Source organism: Heterodontus francisci, chromosome 19 (genome assembly GCF_036365525.1).
Source record: "Heterodontus francisci isolate sHetFra1 chromosome 19, sHetFra1.hap1, whole genome shotgun sequence".
Classification (NCBI taxonomy): Eukaryota; Metazoa; Chordata; class Chondrichthyes; order Heterodontiformes; family Heterodontidae; genus Heterodontus; species Heterodontus francisci.
This window is the reverse complement of record NC_090389.1, coordinates 10,222,168-10,241,959: the sequence shown is the minus strand read 5'-3', so window position 1 is coordinate 10,241,959 and position 19,792 is coordinate 10,222,168. Positions and strand designations below refer to the sequence as shown.

The window sequence follows — 19,792 nt, the reverse complement described above, 5'->3', positions numbered from 1 at the left end:
TGTTATCTCTTGCCCAACCCCCACCTCACTTGTTTATAATCTGTGACTTTTCTAATATTTGTCAGTTCCGAAGAAGGGTCACTGACCCGAAACGTTAACTCTGCTTCTCTTTCCACAGATGCTGCCAGACCTGCTGAGTGAATCCAGCATTTCTTGTTTTTGGTACATGAGTTATGTCCCTGGCTTAAACACTGGACAGACAGCTTACCAATGTCATTGAAAGCAAGCCCAAATTTGTCACAAGGCCCTTCAACCCATTTGATCTTATCCTTCCCATTACAACAACTAGCTTGTAAATGAGCTCTGGTTGCAACCAGTCCTCCTTGCACCTGTTCAGTTGCTTATCACTCTTGGGGATCAGTCTCATTGCTCTCCTCTCACAGCTTCCCCTATCTCACAATGATCCTACCTGCACCAGTTCTCCAGTTATAGCCTGACCTCAGCTGATAGGCCAGTGCCCTATTTACATTGTTTATTGCAATTTAGAAGAGATGGGTGACTGGCATTTAAACACCCTAGGTTTCTTTAAACATCTCCCCTTTCGGAGTGCTATCCTGCCCATCGAGTACATGTACCTCTTGTATTTACTCCCAGTGCACACAACACTTGGTTTCAGTCTGCATTGAACTTTCTTTCCCACTAATCTACCTAGGTGCAAACCATGCTGAGCTGTATAAATGGAAGTGCTTTCTTTAAGATCCTGACCCTTCACGTCTTGGTCCATGGTCAGACTCAGCTTGATGTATCGAGGAATTGTAACCAGTGCGGCCAGTAGTCTGATTAAGGCTTGTGGGATCAATGACACAGCCTTTCAGTGTCTACCCTGTCAAGCCCCATCAGAATCTTATAAGTTTCAATGAGATCACCTCTGATTCTTCTAAAATCCAGTAAGTATAGGCCCATTCCACTGTAGACAGCGCAGGACCAGTTACTATAAGCTCTGCTGAGGTTATACAGATCAACTTTTGAGACCAGTTCTGGAATAAGTTGGAGAGCAAAGTATGCAGATGTTGGAAATCTGAAATAAAAACACAATGCTGGAACAGTCAGCGAGTCGGGCAGTATCAGCAGTGAGAGAAACCGTTAACCTTTCAGGTCGTTGGCCTTTCACCAGAACATTCTGATGAAAGGTTATCGACCTGAAATGTTAATTCTGTTTCTCTCTCCACAGATACTGCCACACCAGCTGAGTCTTTCCAGCATTTTCTGTTTTTATTTCTGGAGTAAGATGTGCTGTTTGGTCACCTTACCTCATAAAGGACTCAGCTGCACCAAAGAGAGCCCGGAGTAGAGTGACCAGGACAGTTCCGAGTGACCAAGTGAGGATGAAAGGCTGAAAGGATAGAATGATGGGAGACATGACAACACCAGTAAAATAACTAAAGGTACGGATAAGGAGGAGGCAACTTGGACAATGAGCACAGGAGTAAAAGGCACAGATTCAGGACAATACGTGCAGGATTAGAGGATAGAGATACAGGACAATAAGTGCAGGATTAGAGGATAGAGATACAGGACAGTGAGTACAGGAGTAGAGGGTACAGATACAGGACTATAAGTGCAGGATTAGGGAATATAGTACAGGACAGTGAGTACAGGAGTAGAGGGTACAGATACAGGACAATAAGTGTAGGATTAGAGGATGGAGATACAGGACAATAAGTGCAGGATTAGAGGATAGAGATACAGGACAATGAGTACAGGAGTAGAGGGTACAGATACAGGACAATAAGTGCAGGATTAGGGAATATAGTACAGGACAGTGAGTACAGGAGTAGAGGGTACAGATACAGGACGATAAGTGCAGGATTAGAGGATAGAGATACAGGACAATGAGTACAGGAGTAGAGGGTAGAGATACAGGACAATAAGTGCAGGATTAGAGGATAGAGATACAGGACAATGAGTACAGGAGTAGAGGGTACAGATACAGGACAATAAGTGCAGGATTAGAGGATAGAGATACAGGACAATGAGTACAGGAGTAGAGGGTACAGATACAGGACAATAAGTGCAGGATTAGAGGATACAGATACAGGACAATGAGTACAGGAGTAGAGGGTACAGATACAGGACAATGAGTACAGGAGTAGAGGGTACAGATACAGGACAATAAGTGCAGGATTAGAGGATACAGATACAGGACAATAAGTGCAGGATTAGAGGATACAGATACAGGACAATAAGTGCAGGATTAGAGGATACAGATACAGGACAGTGAGTACAGGAGTAGAGGGTACAGATAAGGAAATAAGTGCAGGATTAGAGGATAGAGATACAGGACAGTGAGTACAGGAGTAGAGGGTACAGATACAGGACAATAAGCGCAGAATTAGAGGATAGAGATACAGGACAATAAGTGCAGGATTAGAGGATAGAGATACAGGACAATAAGTGCAGGATTAGAGGATAGAGATACAGGACAATAAGTGCAGGATCAGAGGATAGAGATACAGGACAATAAGTGCAGGATTAGAGGATAGAGATACAGGACAATAAGTGCAGGATTAGAGGATAGAGATATAGCACAATGAGTACAGGAGTAGAGGGTACAGATACAGGACAATAAGTGCAGGATTAGAGGATAGAGATACAGGACAGTGAGTACAGGAGTAGAGGGTACAGATACAGGACAATAAGTGCAGGATTAGAGGATAGAGATACAGGACAGTGAGTACAGGAGTAGAGGGTACAGATACAGGACGATAAGTGCAGGATTAGAGGATAGAGATACAGGACAGTGAGTACAGGAGTAGAGAGTACAGATACAGGACAATAAGTGCAGAATTAGAGGATAGAGATACAGGACAATAAGTGCAGGATTAGAGGATAGAGATACAGGACAATGAGTACAGGAGTAGAGGGTACAGATACAGGACAATAAGTGCAGGATTAGAGGATAGAGATACAGGACAGTGAGTACAGGAGTAGAGGGTACAGATACAGGACGATAAGTGCAGGATTAGAGGATAGAGATACAGGACAGTGAGTACAGGAGTAGAGGGTACAGATACAGGACAATAAGTGCAGAATTAGAGGATAGAGATACAGGACAATAAGTGCAGGATTAGAGGATAGAGATACAGGACAATAAGTGCAGGATTAGAGGATAGAGATACAGGACAATGAGTACAGGAGTAGAGGGTACAGATACAGGACAATAAGTGAAGGATTAGAGGATAGAGATACAGGACAGTGAGTACAGGGGTAGAGGGTACAGATGCAGGACAATAAGTGCAGAATTAGAGGATAGAGATACAGGACAATAAGTGAAGGATTAGAGGATAGAGATACAGGACAATGAGTACAGGAGTAGAGGGTACAGATACAGGACAATAAGTGCAGGATTAGAGGATAGAGATACAGGACAATAAGTGCAGGATTAGAGGATAGAGATACAGGACAATAAGTGCAGGATTAGAGGATAGAGATACAGGACAATGAGTACAGGAGTAGAGGGTACAGATACAGGACAATAAGTGCAGGATTAGAGGATAGAGATACAGGACAGTGAGTACAGGGGTAGAGGGTACAGATGCAGGACAATAAGTGCAGAATTAGAGGATAGAGATACAGGACAATAAGTGAAGGATTAGAGGATAGAGATACAGGACAATGAGTACAGGAGTAGAGGGTACAGATACAGGACAATAAGTGCAGGATTAGAGGATAGAGATACAGGACAATAAGTGCAGGATTAGAGGATAGAGATACAGGACAATAAGTGCAGGATTAGAGGATAGAGATACAGGACAATAAGTGCAGGATTAGAGGATAGAGATACAGGACAATGAGTACAGGAGTAGAGGGTACAGATACAGGACAATAAGTGCAGGATTAGAGGATAGAGATACAGGACAGTGAGTACAGGAGTAGAGGGTACAGATACAGGACAATAAGTGCAGGATTAGGGAATATAGTACAGGACAGTGAATGCAGGAGTGGAATGTCCGGATACAAGACAGTGAGTGCAGGAGTAGAGGGTACAGATACAGGATCTTGAGTGCTGGAATAGTGAGAGCAGGATTAGGGAGTATAGGTACAGGACAATGAACAGGACTCTACGCCACAAATACAAGATAGTTAGCACAGGACCCAGTCCCAGATGTGACCATGCTCTTGGTCTATGTTTTAGGCTGAATCTGAGTGAGTGTCTGACTCTGGGAGATGTCACCACGATCAACCTGACCTACTTACAAGGCGGTGTGGCTTTTAACGTTGTCCCCAAGGAGCTGATGGCCAGCTTTGATATCCGGATCCCCCCTACGGTGGACTTTAAGGTATGATTCAGCTTGTGTTTTTCTCTTTAATTGTTGACATTGATAAATGGAAGTATGTCTCGTATATTGGTAAAGGGAAATGTGTCTTGTACATCGGTAAAGAATACATCGGTAAAGAAAGACTTGTATCATAGATTGTTAAAGGGATAACAAGCCAATGCTGTAGTAGCTGCCTGCTATAGAATCTTTCTTAATAAGAGAGAGAGAGAAGTATTTCTGTAAGATGCAATTAGTTTCTTAAGGTTTTATAAGAAAGGGGATGGAAAGGTTGGAAAAACTCGGATTGTTTTCACTGGAACGACGGAGGTGGAGGGGCGACATGATAGAGGTTTACAAAGTTATGAGCGGCATGGACAGAGTGGATAGTCAGAAGCTTTTTCCCAGGGTGGAAGAGTCAGTTACAAGGAGACATAGGTTTAAGGTGAGAGGGGCAAAGTTTAGAGGGGATGTGCGAGGCAAGTTTTTTCCACAGAGGGTGGTGAGTGCCTGGAACTTGCTGCTAGGGCAGGTGGTGGAAGCAGATACGATAGCGACGTTTAAGAGACATCTTGACAAATATATGAATAGGAATGGAATAGAGGGATATGGGCCCCGGAAGTGCAGAAGGTGTTAGTTTCGGCAGGCATCAAGATCGGCGCAGGCTTGGAGGGCCGAGTGGCCTGTTCCTGTGCTGTACTGTTCTTTGTTCTTTGTTTGTCGTCAGAGAGCTGACTGAGAATACACTTGTAATCCCCATCTTTCACCCCATCATCTGTTCCCTGTGAAATCCCGACGCCAGTGTCCTTCTGTTACATAACCAAAACTCTCCTGATGTTTTGTACCAGTCTCAGCAATACTCACATGCATTTAACTAAGCTGTTCTAAAGAGAGATGTGTCTCGTATATCAGTAAAGGGAGACGTGTCACGTATATCGGTAAAGGGAAATGTGTCTGATATATTGGTATAGGGAGACATGTCTCGTATATCAATGAAGTGAAATGTGTCTCGTATATTTGTAAAGGGAGGCGGCTCTCGCAAGATGGTAAAGGGAAATCGATCTCGTATGATGGTGAAGGAAGATGTGTCTTGTATATCAGTAAAGAGAGATGAGTCTCATATATAGAGTCATAGAGTCGTACAGCATAGAAACAGGCCCTTTGGCCCACCGCGTCCATGCTGACCATAATGCCTAACTATACTAATCCCACCTGCCTGCATTAATTCCATATCCCTCTATGCCTTGCTCATTCAAGTACCTGTCCAGATGCCTCTTAAATGTCGCTACTGTTCCTGCCTCCACCACCTCCTCAGGCAGCTCATTCCAGATACCCACTATTCTTTGTGTGAAAAATTTACTCCTTTGATCCCCTTTAAACCTCCTCCCTCTCACCTTAAATCTGTGCCCTCTAGTTTTAGTCACCCTGACCATGGGAAACAGACTCTGGCTATCTACCCTATTTATACCTCTCATAATTTTATATACCTCTATCATGTCCCCTCTCAGCCTCCTTCGCTCCAGGGAAAACAGACCCAGCCTATCCAATCTCTCTTTATAATTCAAGCCCTCCAAACCAGGCAACATCCTCATGAATCTTTTTTGCACTCTCTCTAGCTGAATCACATCTTTCCTGTAGTGCGGTGACCAGAACTGCACACAGTACTCCAAATGCGGCCGAACCAACGTTTTGTACAACTGTAACGTGACGTCCCAACTCTGGTACTCAATGCCTCAGCCGATGAAGGCAAGCATGCCATATGCCTTCTTCACCACCCTATCTACCTGTGTTGCCACTTTCAAGGAACTATGTACTTGCACCCCAAGGTCTCTCTGCTCAACAACACTCCCCAGGGCCCTGCCATTCACTGTATATGCCCTGCCCTGGTTTAACTTCCCAAAATGCATCACTTCATACTTGTCTGCATTAAATTCCATTTGCTACTCCCTTGCCCACTTTCCCAGTTGATCTATAACCTGTTGTAACCTTAGACAAACTTCTTCACTGTCCACAATACCACCAATTTTGGTGTCATCTGCAAACTTACTAATCATGCCCCTTACATTCACATCCAAGTCATTAATATATATGACAAACAACAGAGGTCCCAGCACCAATCCCTGCGGCACACCACTGATCACCGGCCTCCAATCTGAAAAACAACCCTCCACTACCACCCTCTGCCTCCTATCACCAAGCCAATTTTGTATCCAATTGGCTAGCTCACCCTGGATCCCATGTGTTTGAACATTCTGGACCAGTCTACCATGTGGGGCCTTGTCAAAGGCCTTGCTGAAGTCCATGTAGACAATGTCCATCGCCCTGCCCTCGTCAATCCTCTTGGTCACCTCCTCGAAAAACTTATTCAAATTGGTGAGACATGATTTCCCACGCACAAAGCCATGCTGACTATCCCTAAATTAGACCATGCCTTTCCAGATGCATATAAATCCTGTCTCTCAGAATCCCTTCCAATAACTTTCCCACCACTGATGTAAGGCTCACCGGCCTGTAGTTCCCTGGCTTATTCCTGCTGACCTTCTTAAATAAAGGCACAACATTAGCTATCCTCCAGTCTTCCGGTACCTCACCCGTGGCTAACATTGATACTAAAATTTCTGCCAGGGCCCCAGCAATCTCCTCCCTTGCTTCCCATAGCATCCTAGGATACACCTGGTCAGGCCCTGGGGATTTATCCACCTTAATGTGCTTCAAGACCTCCAACACCTCCTCCTTTGTAATGTTGATATGCTCCAGGATATCGCTGTTCCCTCCCTTGAACTCACTAGCTTCCATGACCTTCTCCACGGTAAATACGGACGAGAAATATTCATTTAAGACCTCGTCCATTTCCCGTGGCTCCACACATAGATTGCCACACTGATCCTTAAAGGGACCTGCTCTCTCCCTAGCTACCCTTGGGTAAAGGGAAGCGTGTCTCGTATATCAGTGTCGGGAAACGGGAAGTGTCGCCGGCTGCACAAGCTTGAGCTCCGGGTTTCAGAACTTGAGCGGCGGCTGGAGTCACTGTGGTGCATCTGTCAGGCAGAGGACTATGTGGATGGCACATTTAGGGAGGTGGTCACACTGCGGGTTTGGAGCATGCAGGCAGATAGGGAATGGGTGACCGCCAGGCAGTCTAAGAGAACCAAGCAGGTAGTGCAGGAGTCCCCTGATAGGATCACACTCACTAATCGGTTTTCCATTTTGGATACTGCTGAGGGTGATGGTTCCTCAGAGGAGTGCAGTCAGAGCTAAGTTTGTGCCACCACAGGTGGCTCAGCTGCACAGGAGGGAAGAAGAAGAGCGGAAAAGCAGTATTGATAGGGGACTGTGGGCGGCACAGTGGTGCAGTGGTTAGCACTGCAGCCTCACAGCTCCAACGACCCAGGTTCGATTCTGGGTACTGCCTGTGCGGAGTTTGCAAGTTCTCCCTTTGACCGCATGGGTTTCCGCCGGGTGCTTCGGTTTCCTCCCACAGCCAAAGACTTGCAGGTTGATAGTTAAATTGGCCATTATAAATTGCCCCTAGTGTAGGTAGGTGGTAGGGGGAATTGAGGGGATGTTTTAGGAATATGGGATTAATGTAGGATTAGTATAAATGGGTGGTTGATGGTCGGCACAGACTCGGTGGGCCGAAGGGCCTGTTTCAGTGCTGTATCTCCAATTAAATTTGTTAGTTAGGGGAACAGATAGGCGTTTCTGTGGCTGTAGATGGGACTCCAGGATGGTGTGTTGCCTTCTTAGTGTCAGGGTTAATGATGTCACGGAGAGGCTACAGGACATTCTGGGGGAGGGGGAACAGCCAGAGGTCGTGGCCGATGTTGGCACCAATGACGTAGGTAAGAAAGGGGATGAGGTCCTGAAAGCAGATTTTAGGGAGCTAGGAAGGAGATTAAAAAGCAGGACCACAAAAACAGTAATCTCAGGATTACTCCCAGTGCTATGTGCAAGTGAGCAAAGGAATGGGAGAATTGAGCGATTGAATACGTGGCTGGAGAACTGGTGTTGGAGGGAGGGCATCAGATTTCTGAGGCATTGGGACCAGTTCTGATGCAGATGGACCTGTACAAGATGGACAGGTTGCATCTTAGCAGGACTGGGACGAATATCCTCACAGGGAGATTTGCTAGTGCTGTTAGAATGGCAGGGGGATGGGAACCTGAGAGGGAGCTCAGATCGGAGGGAAATAAAACTGGTAACTTGTCAGGGGTGTGGGAACCAGAAGCAAGCATCAGAGAGTTATACCAAGGTGCACAGAATACTGGGGGAGATAGATAGCACTAGAGTAGGGAATAGTATGTTATTGGATGGGGTTAAGGGAGAAAGTAATAAAGTCTGAATCAGGGTTAATGTGCATGTATGTGAATGCACGGAGTGTGGTTAATAAGATTGGTGAGGTGCAGGTGCAGATTGCCATGTGGAAATATGATGTTGTGGCTATAACAGAGACCTGGCCCAAAGAAAGGCAGGACTGGGTGTTAAATATTCCTGGATACAAGGTGTTCAGGAAAGATAGGAATGGGAAAAAAGGGGGAAGGGGTGGCAGTATTGATTAAGGAGAGCATTGCAGTGCTGGAGAAAAAGGATGTCCGAAAGGGGTCGAGGACAGAATCAATTTGGCTAGAGCCAAGGAACAAAAATGGTGTGGTTACATTGCTCGGTGTTGTCTATAGGCCACCAGCTAGTGGGAAGGACATGGAGGAACAAATTTGCAAGGAAATTACAAAGAGGTGCAGAAATTAGAGGATAGTTAGAATGGGGGACTTTACTTATCCAAACATAGACTGGGATAGTAGTCATGTAAAGGGCAGAGAGGGGCAAGAGTTCCTGGAGTGTGTGCAGAAAAAATTTCGATAGCAGTATGTTTCGAGTCCAACGAGAAAGGAAGCACTGCTAGACGTGGTGTTTGGGAATGAGGTGGATCAAGTGGATCAAGTATCAGTAGGAGAGCATTTAGGGGATAGTGATCATTGTATCATAAGGTTTAGGCTGACTATGGAAAAGGGCAAAGAGCAATCCGGGGTAAGAATAATTAACTGGGGGAAGGCCAACTTCAATGGGGTCAGAGTGGAGCTGGGGTTATGTTGTGGCTATAACAGAGACCTGGCCCAAAGAAAGGCAGGACTGGGTGTTAAATTGGAGTCAAAAGCTGGCAGGAAAACCGGTAGCTGAACAATGGGCTAGCTTCAAAGAAGAGATAGTTTGGGCACAGTCAAGATATGTTCCCTCGAAGGGGAAAAGTAAGGGAAACAAATCCAGAACTCCCTGGATGACAAAAGTGGTAGAGATTAAGAGAAGGAAGAAAAAGTGTGCTTATGACTGATGCCAGGTAAAAAATTCTGAATTAGACGATCAGCCATGATCTTTTTTGAATGGCAGAGCAGGCCCGAATGGCCTACTCCTGCTCCTGCTCCTATTTTCTATGTTTCTAATACTATTGAGAACCAGGCTGAATATAGAAGGTCCAGAGGGGAAGTGAAAAAGCAAATAAGAGAAGCCAAGAGAGAGTAGGAAAAGAGACTGGCAACTAGTATTAAAGGAAATCCCAAAGTTTTCTATAGGCGTATAAATAGTAAAAGGGTGTTAAAAGTAGGAGTGGGGCCGATTAGGGGCCATAAAGGGGATTAACACATGGAGGCACAGGGCATAGCTGAGCTATTAAATGACTACTTTTCATCTGTCTTTACCAAAGAAGAAGATGTATCCCAAGCAATGTTGAAAGAGGAGGTAATTTAGACACTAGAAAAGTTTAAACTTGATAAAGAGGATATATTAGTTCGGCTGTCTGTTTTTAAAGTGGATAAAGCACCAGGACCAGATGAGATGCATCCAAGGATAAGTGGGAGGTAAGAGTGGAAGTCGCAGAGGCACTGGCCATAATTTTTCAGTCTTCCTTAGACTCTGGGGTGGTGCCAGAGGACTGGAGAATTGCAAACGTTACAGCCTTGTTCAAAAAAGGGTGTAAAGATAAGCCCAGCAACTACAGGCCTATCAGTTTAGCTTCAGTGGTGGGAAAACGTCTAGAAACAATAATTCGGGACAAAATTTATAGTCACATGGACAAAGGTGAGTTAATTAACGAAAGCCAGCATGGATTTCTTAAGGGAAAATCATGTTTAACTAACTTGCTGGAGTTTTTGGAGGAGGTAACAGAGAGGGTTGATGAGAGCAATGCTGTTTATGTGGTGTACATGGACTTTCAAAAGGCGTTTGATAGAGTACCACACAACAGACTTGTGAGCAAACTTGTAGCTCATGGAATAAAAGGGACGGTAGCAACATGGATATGAAATTGGCTGAGTGACAGGAAACAAAGAGTAGTGGTTAATGGATGTTTTTCAGGCTGGAGGAAAGTTTCTAGTGGAGTTACCCAGGGATCAGTGTTGGGACCCTTGCTTTTCCTGATATATATTAATGACCTAGGCCTTGGTGTACAGGGCACAATTTCAAAGTTTGCGGATGATGCGATACTTGGAAGCATTGTGAACTGTGACGAGGATAATGTAGAACTCCAAAAGGACCTAGACAAGTTGATGGAATGGGCAGATAGGTGGCAGATGAAGTTCAATGGAGTGAAATGTGAAGTGATTCATTTTGGTAGGAAGAACACAGAGAGACAATATCGAATAAAAAATACAATTCTAAAGGGGGTGCAGGAGCAGAGGGACCTAGGTGTATATGTGCATAAGTGATTGAAGGTAGCAGGACAGGTTGTAAGAGCGGTTAATAAAGCATACAGTGTCCTGGGCTTTATTAATAGGAGCACAGATGACAAGAGCAAGGAAGTTATTTGAACTTGTATAAGACACTAGGTCGGCCTCAGCTGGAGTATTGCGTCCAACTCTGGGCACCGCACTTCAGGAATGATGTGAGGGCATTGGAGAGAGTACAGAAAAGATTCATGGCAATGATTTTTTTTTAGATTTTAGATTTAGAGATACAGCACTGAAACAGGCCCTTCGGCCCACCAAGTCTGTGCCGACCATTAACCACCCATTTATACTAACCCTACACTAATCCCATATTCCTACCACATCCTCACCTGTCCCTATATTCCCCTACCACCAACCTATACTAGTGACAATTTATAATGGCCAATTCACCTATCAACCTGCAAGTCTTTTGGCTGTGGGAGGAAACCGGAGCACCCGGAGGAAACCCACGCTGTCACAGGGAGAACTTGCAAACTCCACACAGGCAGTACCCAGAATTGAACCTGGGTCGCTGGAGCTGTGAGGCTGCGGTGCTAACCACTGCGCCACTGTGCCGCGATTCCAAGGATGAGGAATTTCTGTTATGAGGATAGGTTGGAGCAGTTAGGACTGTTTTCCTTGGAGAAGAGAAGGCTGAGAGGTGATTTGATAGAGGTATTCAAAATCATGAGGGGTCTGGACAGAGTAGATAGAGAAAAACTGTTCCATTCGTGAAAGGATCGAGAACGAGAGGGCACAGATTTAAAGTATTTGGTAAGAGAAGCAAAAGTGACATGAGGAAAAACTTATTCACGCAGCGAGTGGTTAAGGTCTGGAATGCACTGCGTGAGAGTGTGGTGGAGGCAGGTTCAATTGAAGCATTCAAAATGGAATTCGACAGTTATATGAAAAGGAAGAATGTGCAAGGTTACAGGGAGAAGGCAGGGGAATGGAACTGAGTTGCTCTTTCGGAGAACTGGTGTGGACGCGATGGACCTTCTGCAGCATAACAAATCATGATTCTGTCTCGTATGATGGTAAAGAGAGACGTGCCTTGTATATCAGTAAAGGGAGAGGTCTCCTCTACATAGGTAGAGGGAGACGAGTCTTAAAGGGATAGCTGTCTCATATATCGGTAAAAGGAGGTGTATCTCATAAATCAGTAAAGGGGGATGTGCCTTATATATCGGTAAAGGGGATGTGCCTTATATATCGGTAAAGGGAGCTGAGCATGGCTCTTATACATCAGTAAATGGAGGCCATTGTGACATTCTGTCTTGTTTCAGGCATTTGAAGAACAAATTAGGATGTGGTGCCAGGATGCGGGGGATGGCGTTCTCTATGAGTTTCATCAGGTAAACATATGACAAATTGTAAATAAATCTTCTCCATAGTTTATTATTTAGTGCAATCTCAGCTGGATTTACTCCAACCCCAGAATACGACGTGCTGGCACTCTGTGTACAACATGGACACGCCCTGCGTGGGCACAGTGTGTGTGGAGGACTCCCCCTGTGTGGGTACAGTGTGAGAACAGGACTCCCCTGTGTGGGTACAGTGTGTAAACTGGTCTCCCCCTGTGTGGGTACAGTGTGAGAACAGGACTCCCCCTGTGTGGGTACAGTGTGTAAACTGGACTCCCCCTGTGTGGGTACAGTGTGAGAACAGGACTCCCCCTGTGTGGGTACAGTGTGAGAACAGGACTCCCCCTGTGTGGGTCCAGTGTGAGAACAGGACTCCCCCTGTGTGGGTCCAGTGTGAGAACAGGACTCCCCCTGTGTGGATACAGTGTGTAAACTGGACTCCCCCTGTGTGGGTACAGTGTGAGAACAGGACTCCCCCTGTGTGGGTACAGTGTGAGAACAGGCCACCCCCTGTGTGGGTACAGTGTGAGAACAGGACTCCCCCTGTGTGGATACAGTGTGTAAACTGGACTCCCCCTGTGTGGGTACAGTGTGAGAACAGGACTCCCCCTGTGTGGGTACAGTGTGAGAACAGGACTCCCCCTGTGTGGGTACAGTGTGAGAACAGGACTCCCCCTGTGTGGGTACAGTGTGAGAACAGGACTCCCCCTGTGTGGGTACAGTGTGAGAGCAGGACTCCCCCTGTGTGGATACAGTGTGTAAACTGGTCTCCCCCTGTGTGGATACAGTGTGTAAACTGGACTCCCCCCTGTGTGGGTACAGTGTGAGAACAGGACTCCCCCTGTGTGAGTACAGTGTGCGGACTGGACTCCCCCCGTGTGGGCACAGTGTGTGGACTGGACTCCCCCCGTGTGAGCAAAGTGTGCGGACTGGATGCCCCCATATGGGCACAGTGTGCGTACTGGACACCCCCTGTGTGGACACAGTGTGTGGACGGAATTCTCTGTTGGTGCAGTGTCTGCGGACTGGTCACCCCTTGTGTGGGCACAGTGTGTGGACTGGACTCTCACTGAGTGGGCACAGTGTGTGAACTGGACTTCCCCAGTGTGGGCACAGGGTGTGGACTGGACTCTCCCTGTGTGGGCACAGTGTCTGGACTGGACACCCCCTGCGTGGGCACAGTGTGTGAACTGGACTTCCCCAGTGTGGGCACAGGGTGTGGACTTGACTCTCTGTGTGGGCACAGTATGTGGACTGGACTCTCTCTGGGTGGGCAAAGTGTGCGGACTGGATGCCCCCATGTGGGCACAGTGTGCGTACTGGACACCCCCTGTGTGGACACAGTGTGTGGACGGAATTCTGTGTTGGTGCAGTGTCTGCGGACTGGTCACCCCTTGTGTGGGCACAGTGTGTGGACTGGACTCTCACTGAGTGGGCACAGTGTGTGGATAGGATTCTCCCTGTGTGGGCACAGTGTGCTTGGACACCCCCTGTGTGGGCACAATGTATGGACTGGACTCTCCCTGTGTGGTCCACAGTATATGGACTGGACTCTCTCTGTGTGGGCACAGTGTGTGGACAGGATTCTCCCTGTGTGGGCAAAGTATGTGGACTGGACTCTCCCTGTGTGGGCACAGTGTGTGGACTGGACTCTCCCTGTGTGGGCACAGTATATGGACTGGACTCTCTCTGTGTGGGCACAGTGTGTGGACAGGATTCTCCCTGTGTGGCCACAGTCTGTGGACTGGACTCTCCCTGTGTGGGCACAGTGTGTGGACTGGACTCTGTGTGGGCACAGTGTGCGGACTGGACTCCCCCTGTGTGGGCACAGTGTGTGGACTGGACTCCCCCTGTGTGGGCACAGTGTGTGGACTGGACTCCTCCTGTGTGAGCACAGTGTGCGGACTGGGCACAGTGTGCGGTTGGACTCCTGTGTGGGCACAGTGTGCGGACTGGACTCTCACTGAGTGGGCACAGTGTGTGGATAGGATTCTCCCTGTGTGGGCACAGTGTGTGGACTGGACTCTCCCTGTGCAGGCAGAGTGTATGGACTGGACTCCTCCTGTGTGGACACAGTATGTGGGCTGGTCTCTCTGTGTGTGGGCACAGTGTGCGGACGGAACTCTGTGTTGGTGCAGTGTCTGCGGACTGGTCACCAGTTGTGTGGGCACAGTGTGTGGACTGGGCTCTCTCCGTGTGGGAAGAGTGTGTGGACAGGATTCTCCCTGTGTGGGCACAGTATATGGACTGGACTCTCTCCGTGTGGGCAGAGTGTGTGGACTGGACTCTCCCTGTGTGGGCACAGTATATGGACTGGACTCTCGCTGTGTGGGCACAGTGTGTGGACTGGACTCTCCCTGTGTGGGCACAGTGTGTGGACAGGATTCTGTGTGGGCACAGTGTGCAGACTTGACTCTCCCTGTGTGAGCACAGTGTATGGACAGGATTCTCCCTGTGTGGGCACAGTGTGTGGACAGGATTCTCCCTGTGTGGGCACAGTGTGTGGACAGGATTCTCCCTGTGTGGGCACAGTCTGTGGACTGGACTCTCTCTGTGTGGGCACAGTGTGTGGACAGGATTCTCCCTGTGTGGGCACAGTGTGTGGACAGGATACTCCCTGTGTGGGCACAGTGTGCAGACTTGACTCTCCCTGTGTGAGCACAGTGTATGGACAGGATTCTCCCTGTGTGGGCACAGTCTGTGGACTGGATTCTCCCTGTGTGGGCACAGTGTGTGGACAGGATTCTCCCTGTGTGGGCACAGTCTGTGGACAGGATTCTCCCTGTGTGGGCACAGTGTGTGGACTGGACTCTCCCTGTGTGGTCCACAGTATATGGACTGGACTCTCTCTGTGTGGGCACAGTGTGTGGACAGGATTCTCCCTGTGTGGGCAAAGTATGTGGACTGGACTCTCCCTGTGTGGGCACAGTGTGTGGATGGACTCTCCCTGTGTGGGCACAGTGTGTGGACTGGACTCTCCCTGTGTGGGCACAGTATATGGACTGGACTCTCTCTGTGTGGGCACAGTGTGTGGACAGGATTCTCCCTGTGTGGGCACAGTCTGTGGACTGGACTCTCCCTGTGTGGGCACAGTGTGTGGACTGGACTCTGTGTGGGCACAGTGTGCGGACTGGACTCCCGCTGTGTGGGCACAGTGTGTGGACTGGACTCCCCCTGTGTGGGCACAGTGTGTGGACTGGACTCCTCCTGTGTGAGCACAGTGTGCGGACTGGGCACAGTGTGCGGTTGGACTCCTCCTGTGTGGGCACAGTGTGCGGACTGGACTCTCACTGAGTGGGCACAGTGTGTGGATAGGATTCTCCCTGTGTGGGCACAGTGTGTGGACTGGACTCTCCCTGTGTAGGCACAGTGTATGGACTGGACTCCTCCTGTGTGGGCACAGTATGTGGGCTGGTCTCTCTGTGTGTGGGCACAGTGTGCGGACGGAACTCTGTGTTGGTGCAGTGTCTGCGGACTGGTCACCAGTTGTGTGGGCACAGTGTGTGGACAGGATTCTGCCTGTGTGGGCACAGTATGTGGACAGGACTCTCTCTGTGTGGGCACAGTGTGTGGACAGGATTCTCCCTGTGTGGGCACAGTATGTGGACAGGACTCTCTCTGTGTGGGCACAGTGTGTGGACAGGATTCTCCCTGTGTGGGCACAGTGTGTGGACTGGGCTCTCTCCGTGTGGGAAGAGTGTGTGGACAGGATTCTCCCTGTGTGGGCACAGTATATGGACTGGACTCTCTCCGTGTGGGCAGAGTGTGCGGACTGGACTCTCCCTGTGTGGGCACAGTATATGGACTGGACTCTCTCCGTGTGGGCAGAGTGTGTGGACTGGACTCTCCCTGTGTGGGCACAGTATATGGACTGGACTCTCTCCGTGTGGGCACAGTGTGTGGACTGGACTCTCCCTGTGTGAGCACAGTGTATGGACAGGATTCTCCCTGTGTGGGCACAGTGTGTGGACAGGATTCTCCCTGTGTGGGCACAGTCTGTGGACTGGACTCTCTCTGTGTGGGCACAGTGTGTGGACAGGATTCTCCCTGTGTGGGCACAGTGTGTGGACAGGATACTCCCTGTGTGGGCACAGTGTGCAGACTTGACTCTCCCTGTGTGAGCACAGTGTATGGACAGGATTCTCCCTGTGTGGGCACAGTCTGTGGACTGGATTCTCCCTGTGTGGGCACAGTGTGTGGACAGGATTCTCCCTGTGTGGGCACAGTCTGTGGACAGGATTCTCCCTGTGTGGGCACAGTGTGTGGACTGGACTCTCCCTGTGTGGGCACAGTCTGTGGACAGGATTCTCCCTGTGTGGGCACAGTGTGTGAACAGGATTCTCCCTGTTGGGGCACAGTGTGCGGACTGCACTCCACGTCTGTGGGCACACTGTGTGGACTGGACTCTCCCTGTGTGGGCACAGTGTATGGACTGGACTCTCTCTGTGTGGGCACAGTGTGTGGCCAGGATTCTCCCTGTGTGGGCAGAGTGCGGACTGGACTCTCCCTGTGTGCGCACAGTGTACGGACAGGACTCTCCCTGTGTGGGCACAGTGTGTGGACTGGACTCTCCCTGTGTGGGCACAGTGTATGGACTGGACTGCCCCTGTGTGGGCACAGTGTGCGAACTGGACTCCCCCTGTGTGGGCACAGTGTATGGACTGGACTCTCCCTGTGTGGGCACAGTGTATGGACGGTCTCTCACTGTGTGGGCACAGTGTGCAGGCTGGACTCCCCCTGTGTGGGCACAGTGTATGGACTGGGCTCTCTCTGTGTGAGCACAGTGTATGGACTGGACTCTCCCTGTGTGGGCACAGTGTGTGGACTGGACTCCTGTGTGGGCACAGTGTGTGGACGGAATCTCCCTGTGTGGGCACAGTGTGTGGACTGGACTCCTGTGTGGGCACAGTGTGTGGACAGGACTCTCCCTGTGTGGGCACAGTGTGTGGACTGGACTCCTGTGTGGGCACAGTGTGTGGACAGGACTCTCCCTGTGTGGGCACAGTGTGTGGACTGGACTCCTGTGTGGGCACAGTGTGTGGACGGAATCTCCCTGTGTGGGCACAGCGTCTGGTTGGACTCTCCCTGTGTGGGCACAGTGTGTGGACAGGACTCTCCCTGTGTGGGCACACTGTGTGGACTGGACTCTCCCTGTGTGGGCACAGTGTATGGACTGGACTCTCTCTGTGTGGGCACAGTGTGTGGCCAGGATTCTCCCTGTGTGGGCAGAGTGTGCGGAATGGACTCCCCCTGTGTGGTCCACAGTATATGGACTGGACTCTCTCTGTGTGGGCACAGTGTGTGGACAGGATTCTCCCTGTGTGGGCAAAGTATGTGGACTGGACTCTCTCTGTGTGGGCACAGTGTGTGGATGGACTCTCCCTGTGTGGGCACAGTGTGCGGACTGGACTCCCGCTGTGTGGGCACAGTGTGTGGACTGGACTCCCCCTGTGTGGGCACAGTGTGTGGACTGGACTCCTCCTGTGTGAGCACAGTGTGCGGACTGGGCACAGTGTGCGGTTGGACTCCTCCTGTGTGTGCACAGTGTGCGGACTGGACTCTCACTGAGTGGGCACAGTGTGTGGATAGGATTCTCCCTGTGTGGGCACAGTGTGTGGACTGGACTCTCCCTGTGCAGGCACAGTGTATGGACTGGACTCCTCCTGTGTGGGCACAGTATGTGGGCTGGTCTCTCTGTGTGTGGGCACAGTGTGCGGACGGAACTCTGTGTTGGTGCAGTGTCTGCGGACTGGTCACCAGTTGTGTGGGCACAGTGTGTGGACAGGATTCTCCCTGTGTGGGCACAGTATGTGGACAGGATTCTCCCTGTGTGGGCACAGTATGTGGACAGGACTCTCTCTGTGTGGGCACAGTGTGTGGACAGGATTCTCCCTGTGTGGGCACAGTATGTGGACAGGATTCTCCCTGTGTGGGCACAGTATGTGGACAGGACTCTCCCTGTGTGGGCACAGTCTGTGGACAGGATTCTCCCTGTGTGGGCACAGTGTGTGGACTGGGCTCTCTCCGTGTGGGAAGAGTGTGTGGACAGGATTCTCCCTGTGTGGGCACAGTATATGGACTGGACTCTCTCCGTGTGGGCAGAGTGTGCGGACTGGACTCTCCCTGTGTGGGCACAGTATATGGACTGGACTCTCTCCGTGTGGGCAGAGTGTGTGGACTGGACTCTCCCTGTGTGGGCACAGTATATGGACTGGACTCTCGCTGTGTGGGCACAGTGTGTGGACTGGACTCTCCCTGTGTGGGGACAGTGTGTGGACAGGATTCTGTGTGGGCACAGTGTGCAGACTTGACTCTCCCTGTGTGAGCACAGTGTATGGACAGGATTCTCCCTGTGTGGGCACAGTGTGTGGACAGGATTCTCCCTGTGTGGGCACAGTCTGTGGACTGGACTCTCTCTGTGTGGGCACAGTGTGTGGACAGGATTCTCCCTGTGTGGGCACAGTGTGTGGACAGGATTCTCCCTGTGTGGGCACAGTGTGTGGACAGGATACTCTATGTGTGGGCACAGTGTGCAGACTTGACTCTCCCTGTGTGAGCACAGTGTATGGACAGGACTCTCCCTGTGTGGGCACAGTCTGTGGACTGGATTCTCCCTGTGTGGGCACAGTGTGTGGACAGGATTCTCCCTGTGTGGGCACAGTCTGTGGACAGGATTCTCCCTGTGTGGGCACAGTGTGTGGACTGGACTCTCCCTGTGTGGGCACAGTCTGTGGACAGGATTCTCCCTGTGTGGGCACAGTGTGTGAACAGGATTCTCCCTGTTGGGGCACAGTGTGCGGACTGCACTCCACGTATGTGGGCACACTGTGTGGACTGGACTCTCCCTGTGTGGGCACAGTATGTGGACAGGACTCTCTCTGTGTGGGCACAGTGTGTGGACAGGATTCTCCCTGTGTGGGCACAGTGTGTGGACTGGGCTCTCTCCGTGTGGGAAGAGTGTGTGGACAGGATTCTCCCTGTGTGGGCAGAGTATATGGACTGGACTCTCTCCGTGTGGGAAGAGTGTGTGGACAGGATTCTCCCTGTGTGGGCACAGTATATGGACTGGACTCTCTCCGTGTGGGCAGAGTGTGCGGACTGGACTCTCCCTGTGTGGGCACAGTATATGGACTGGACTCTCTCCGTGTGGGCAGAGTGTGTGGACTGGACTCTCCCTGTGTGGGCACAGTAAATGGACTGGACTCTCGCTGTGTGTGCACAGTGTGTGGACTGGACTCTCCCTGTGTGGGCACAGTGTGTGGACAGGATTCTGTGTGGGCACAGTGTGCAGACTTGACTCTCCCTGTGTGAGCACAGTGTATGGACAGGATTCTCCCTGTGTGGGCACAGTGTGTGGACAGGATTCTCCCTGTGTGGGCACAGTCTGTGGACTGGACTCTCTCTGTGTGGGCACAGTGTGTGGACAGGATTCTCCCTGTGTGGGCACAGTGTGTGGACAGGATACTCCCTGTGTGGG

General features: G+C 49.8%; 1 protein-coding gene across 2 annotated transcripts in view; it reads left to right on the top strand.

Annotated features, from left to right (window-relative positions):
* LOC137379947 (aminoacylase-1-like) overlaps positions 1 to 19,792 on the top strand; it is a 172,112-nt gene that overhangs the window by 51,679 nt on the left and 100,641 nt on the right. For both annotated transcript variants that reach the window (XM_068051356.1, XM_068051358.1), the window contains exons 11-12: positions 4,136 to 4,280; positions 12,238 to 12,306. In XM_068051356.1, the coding sequence (XP_067907457.1) occupies positions 4,136 to 4,280; positions 12,238 to 12,306 (214 nt within the window). The remainder of the gene's footprint in view (positions 1 to 4,135; positions 4,281 to 12,237; positions 12,307 to 19,792) is intronic.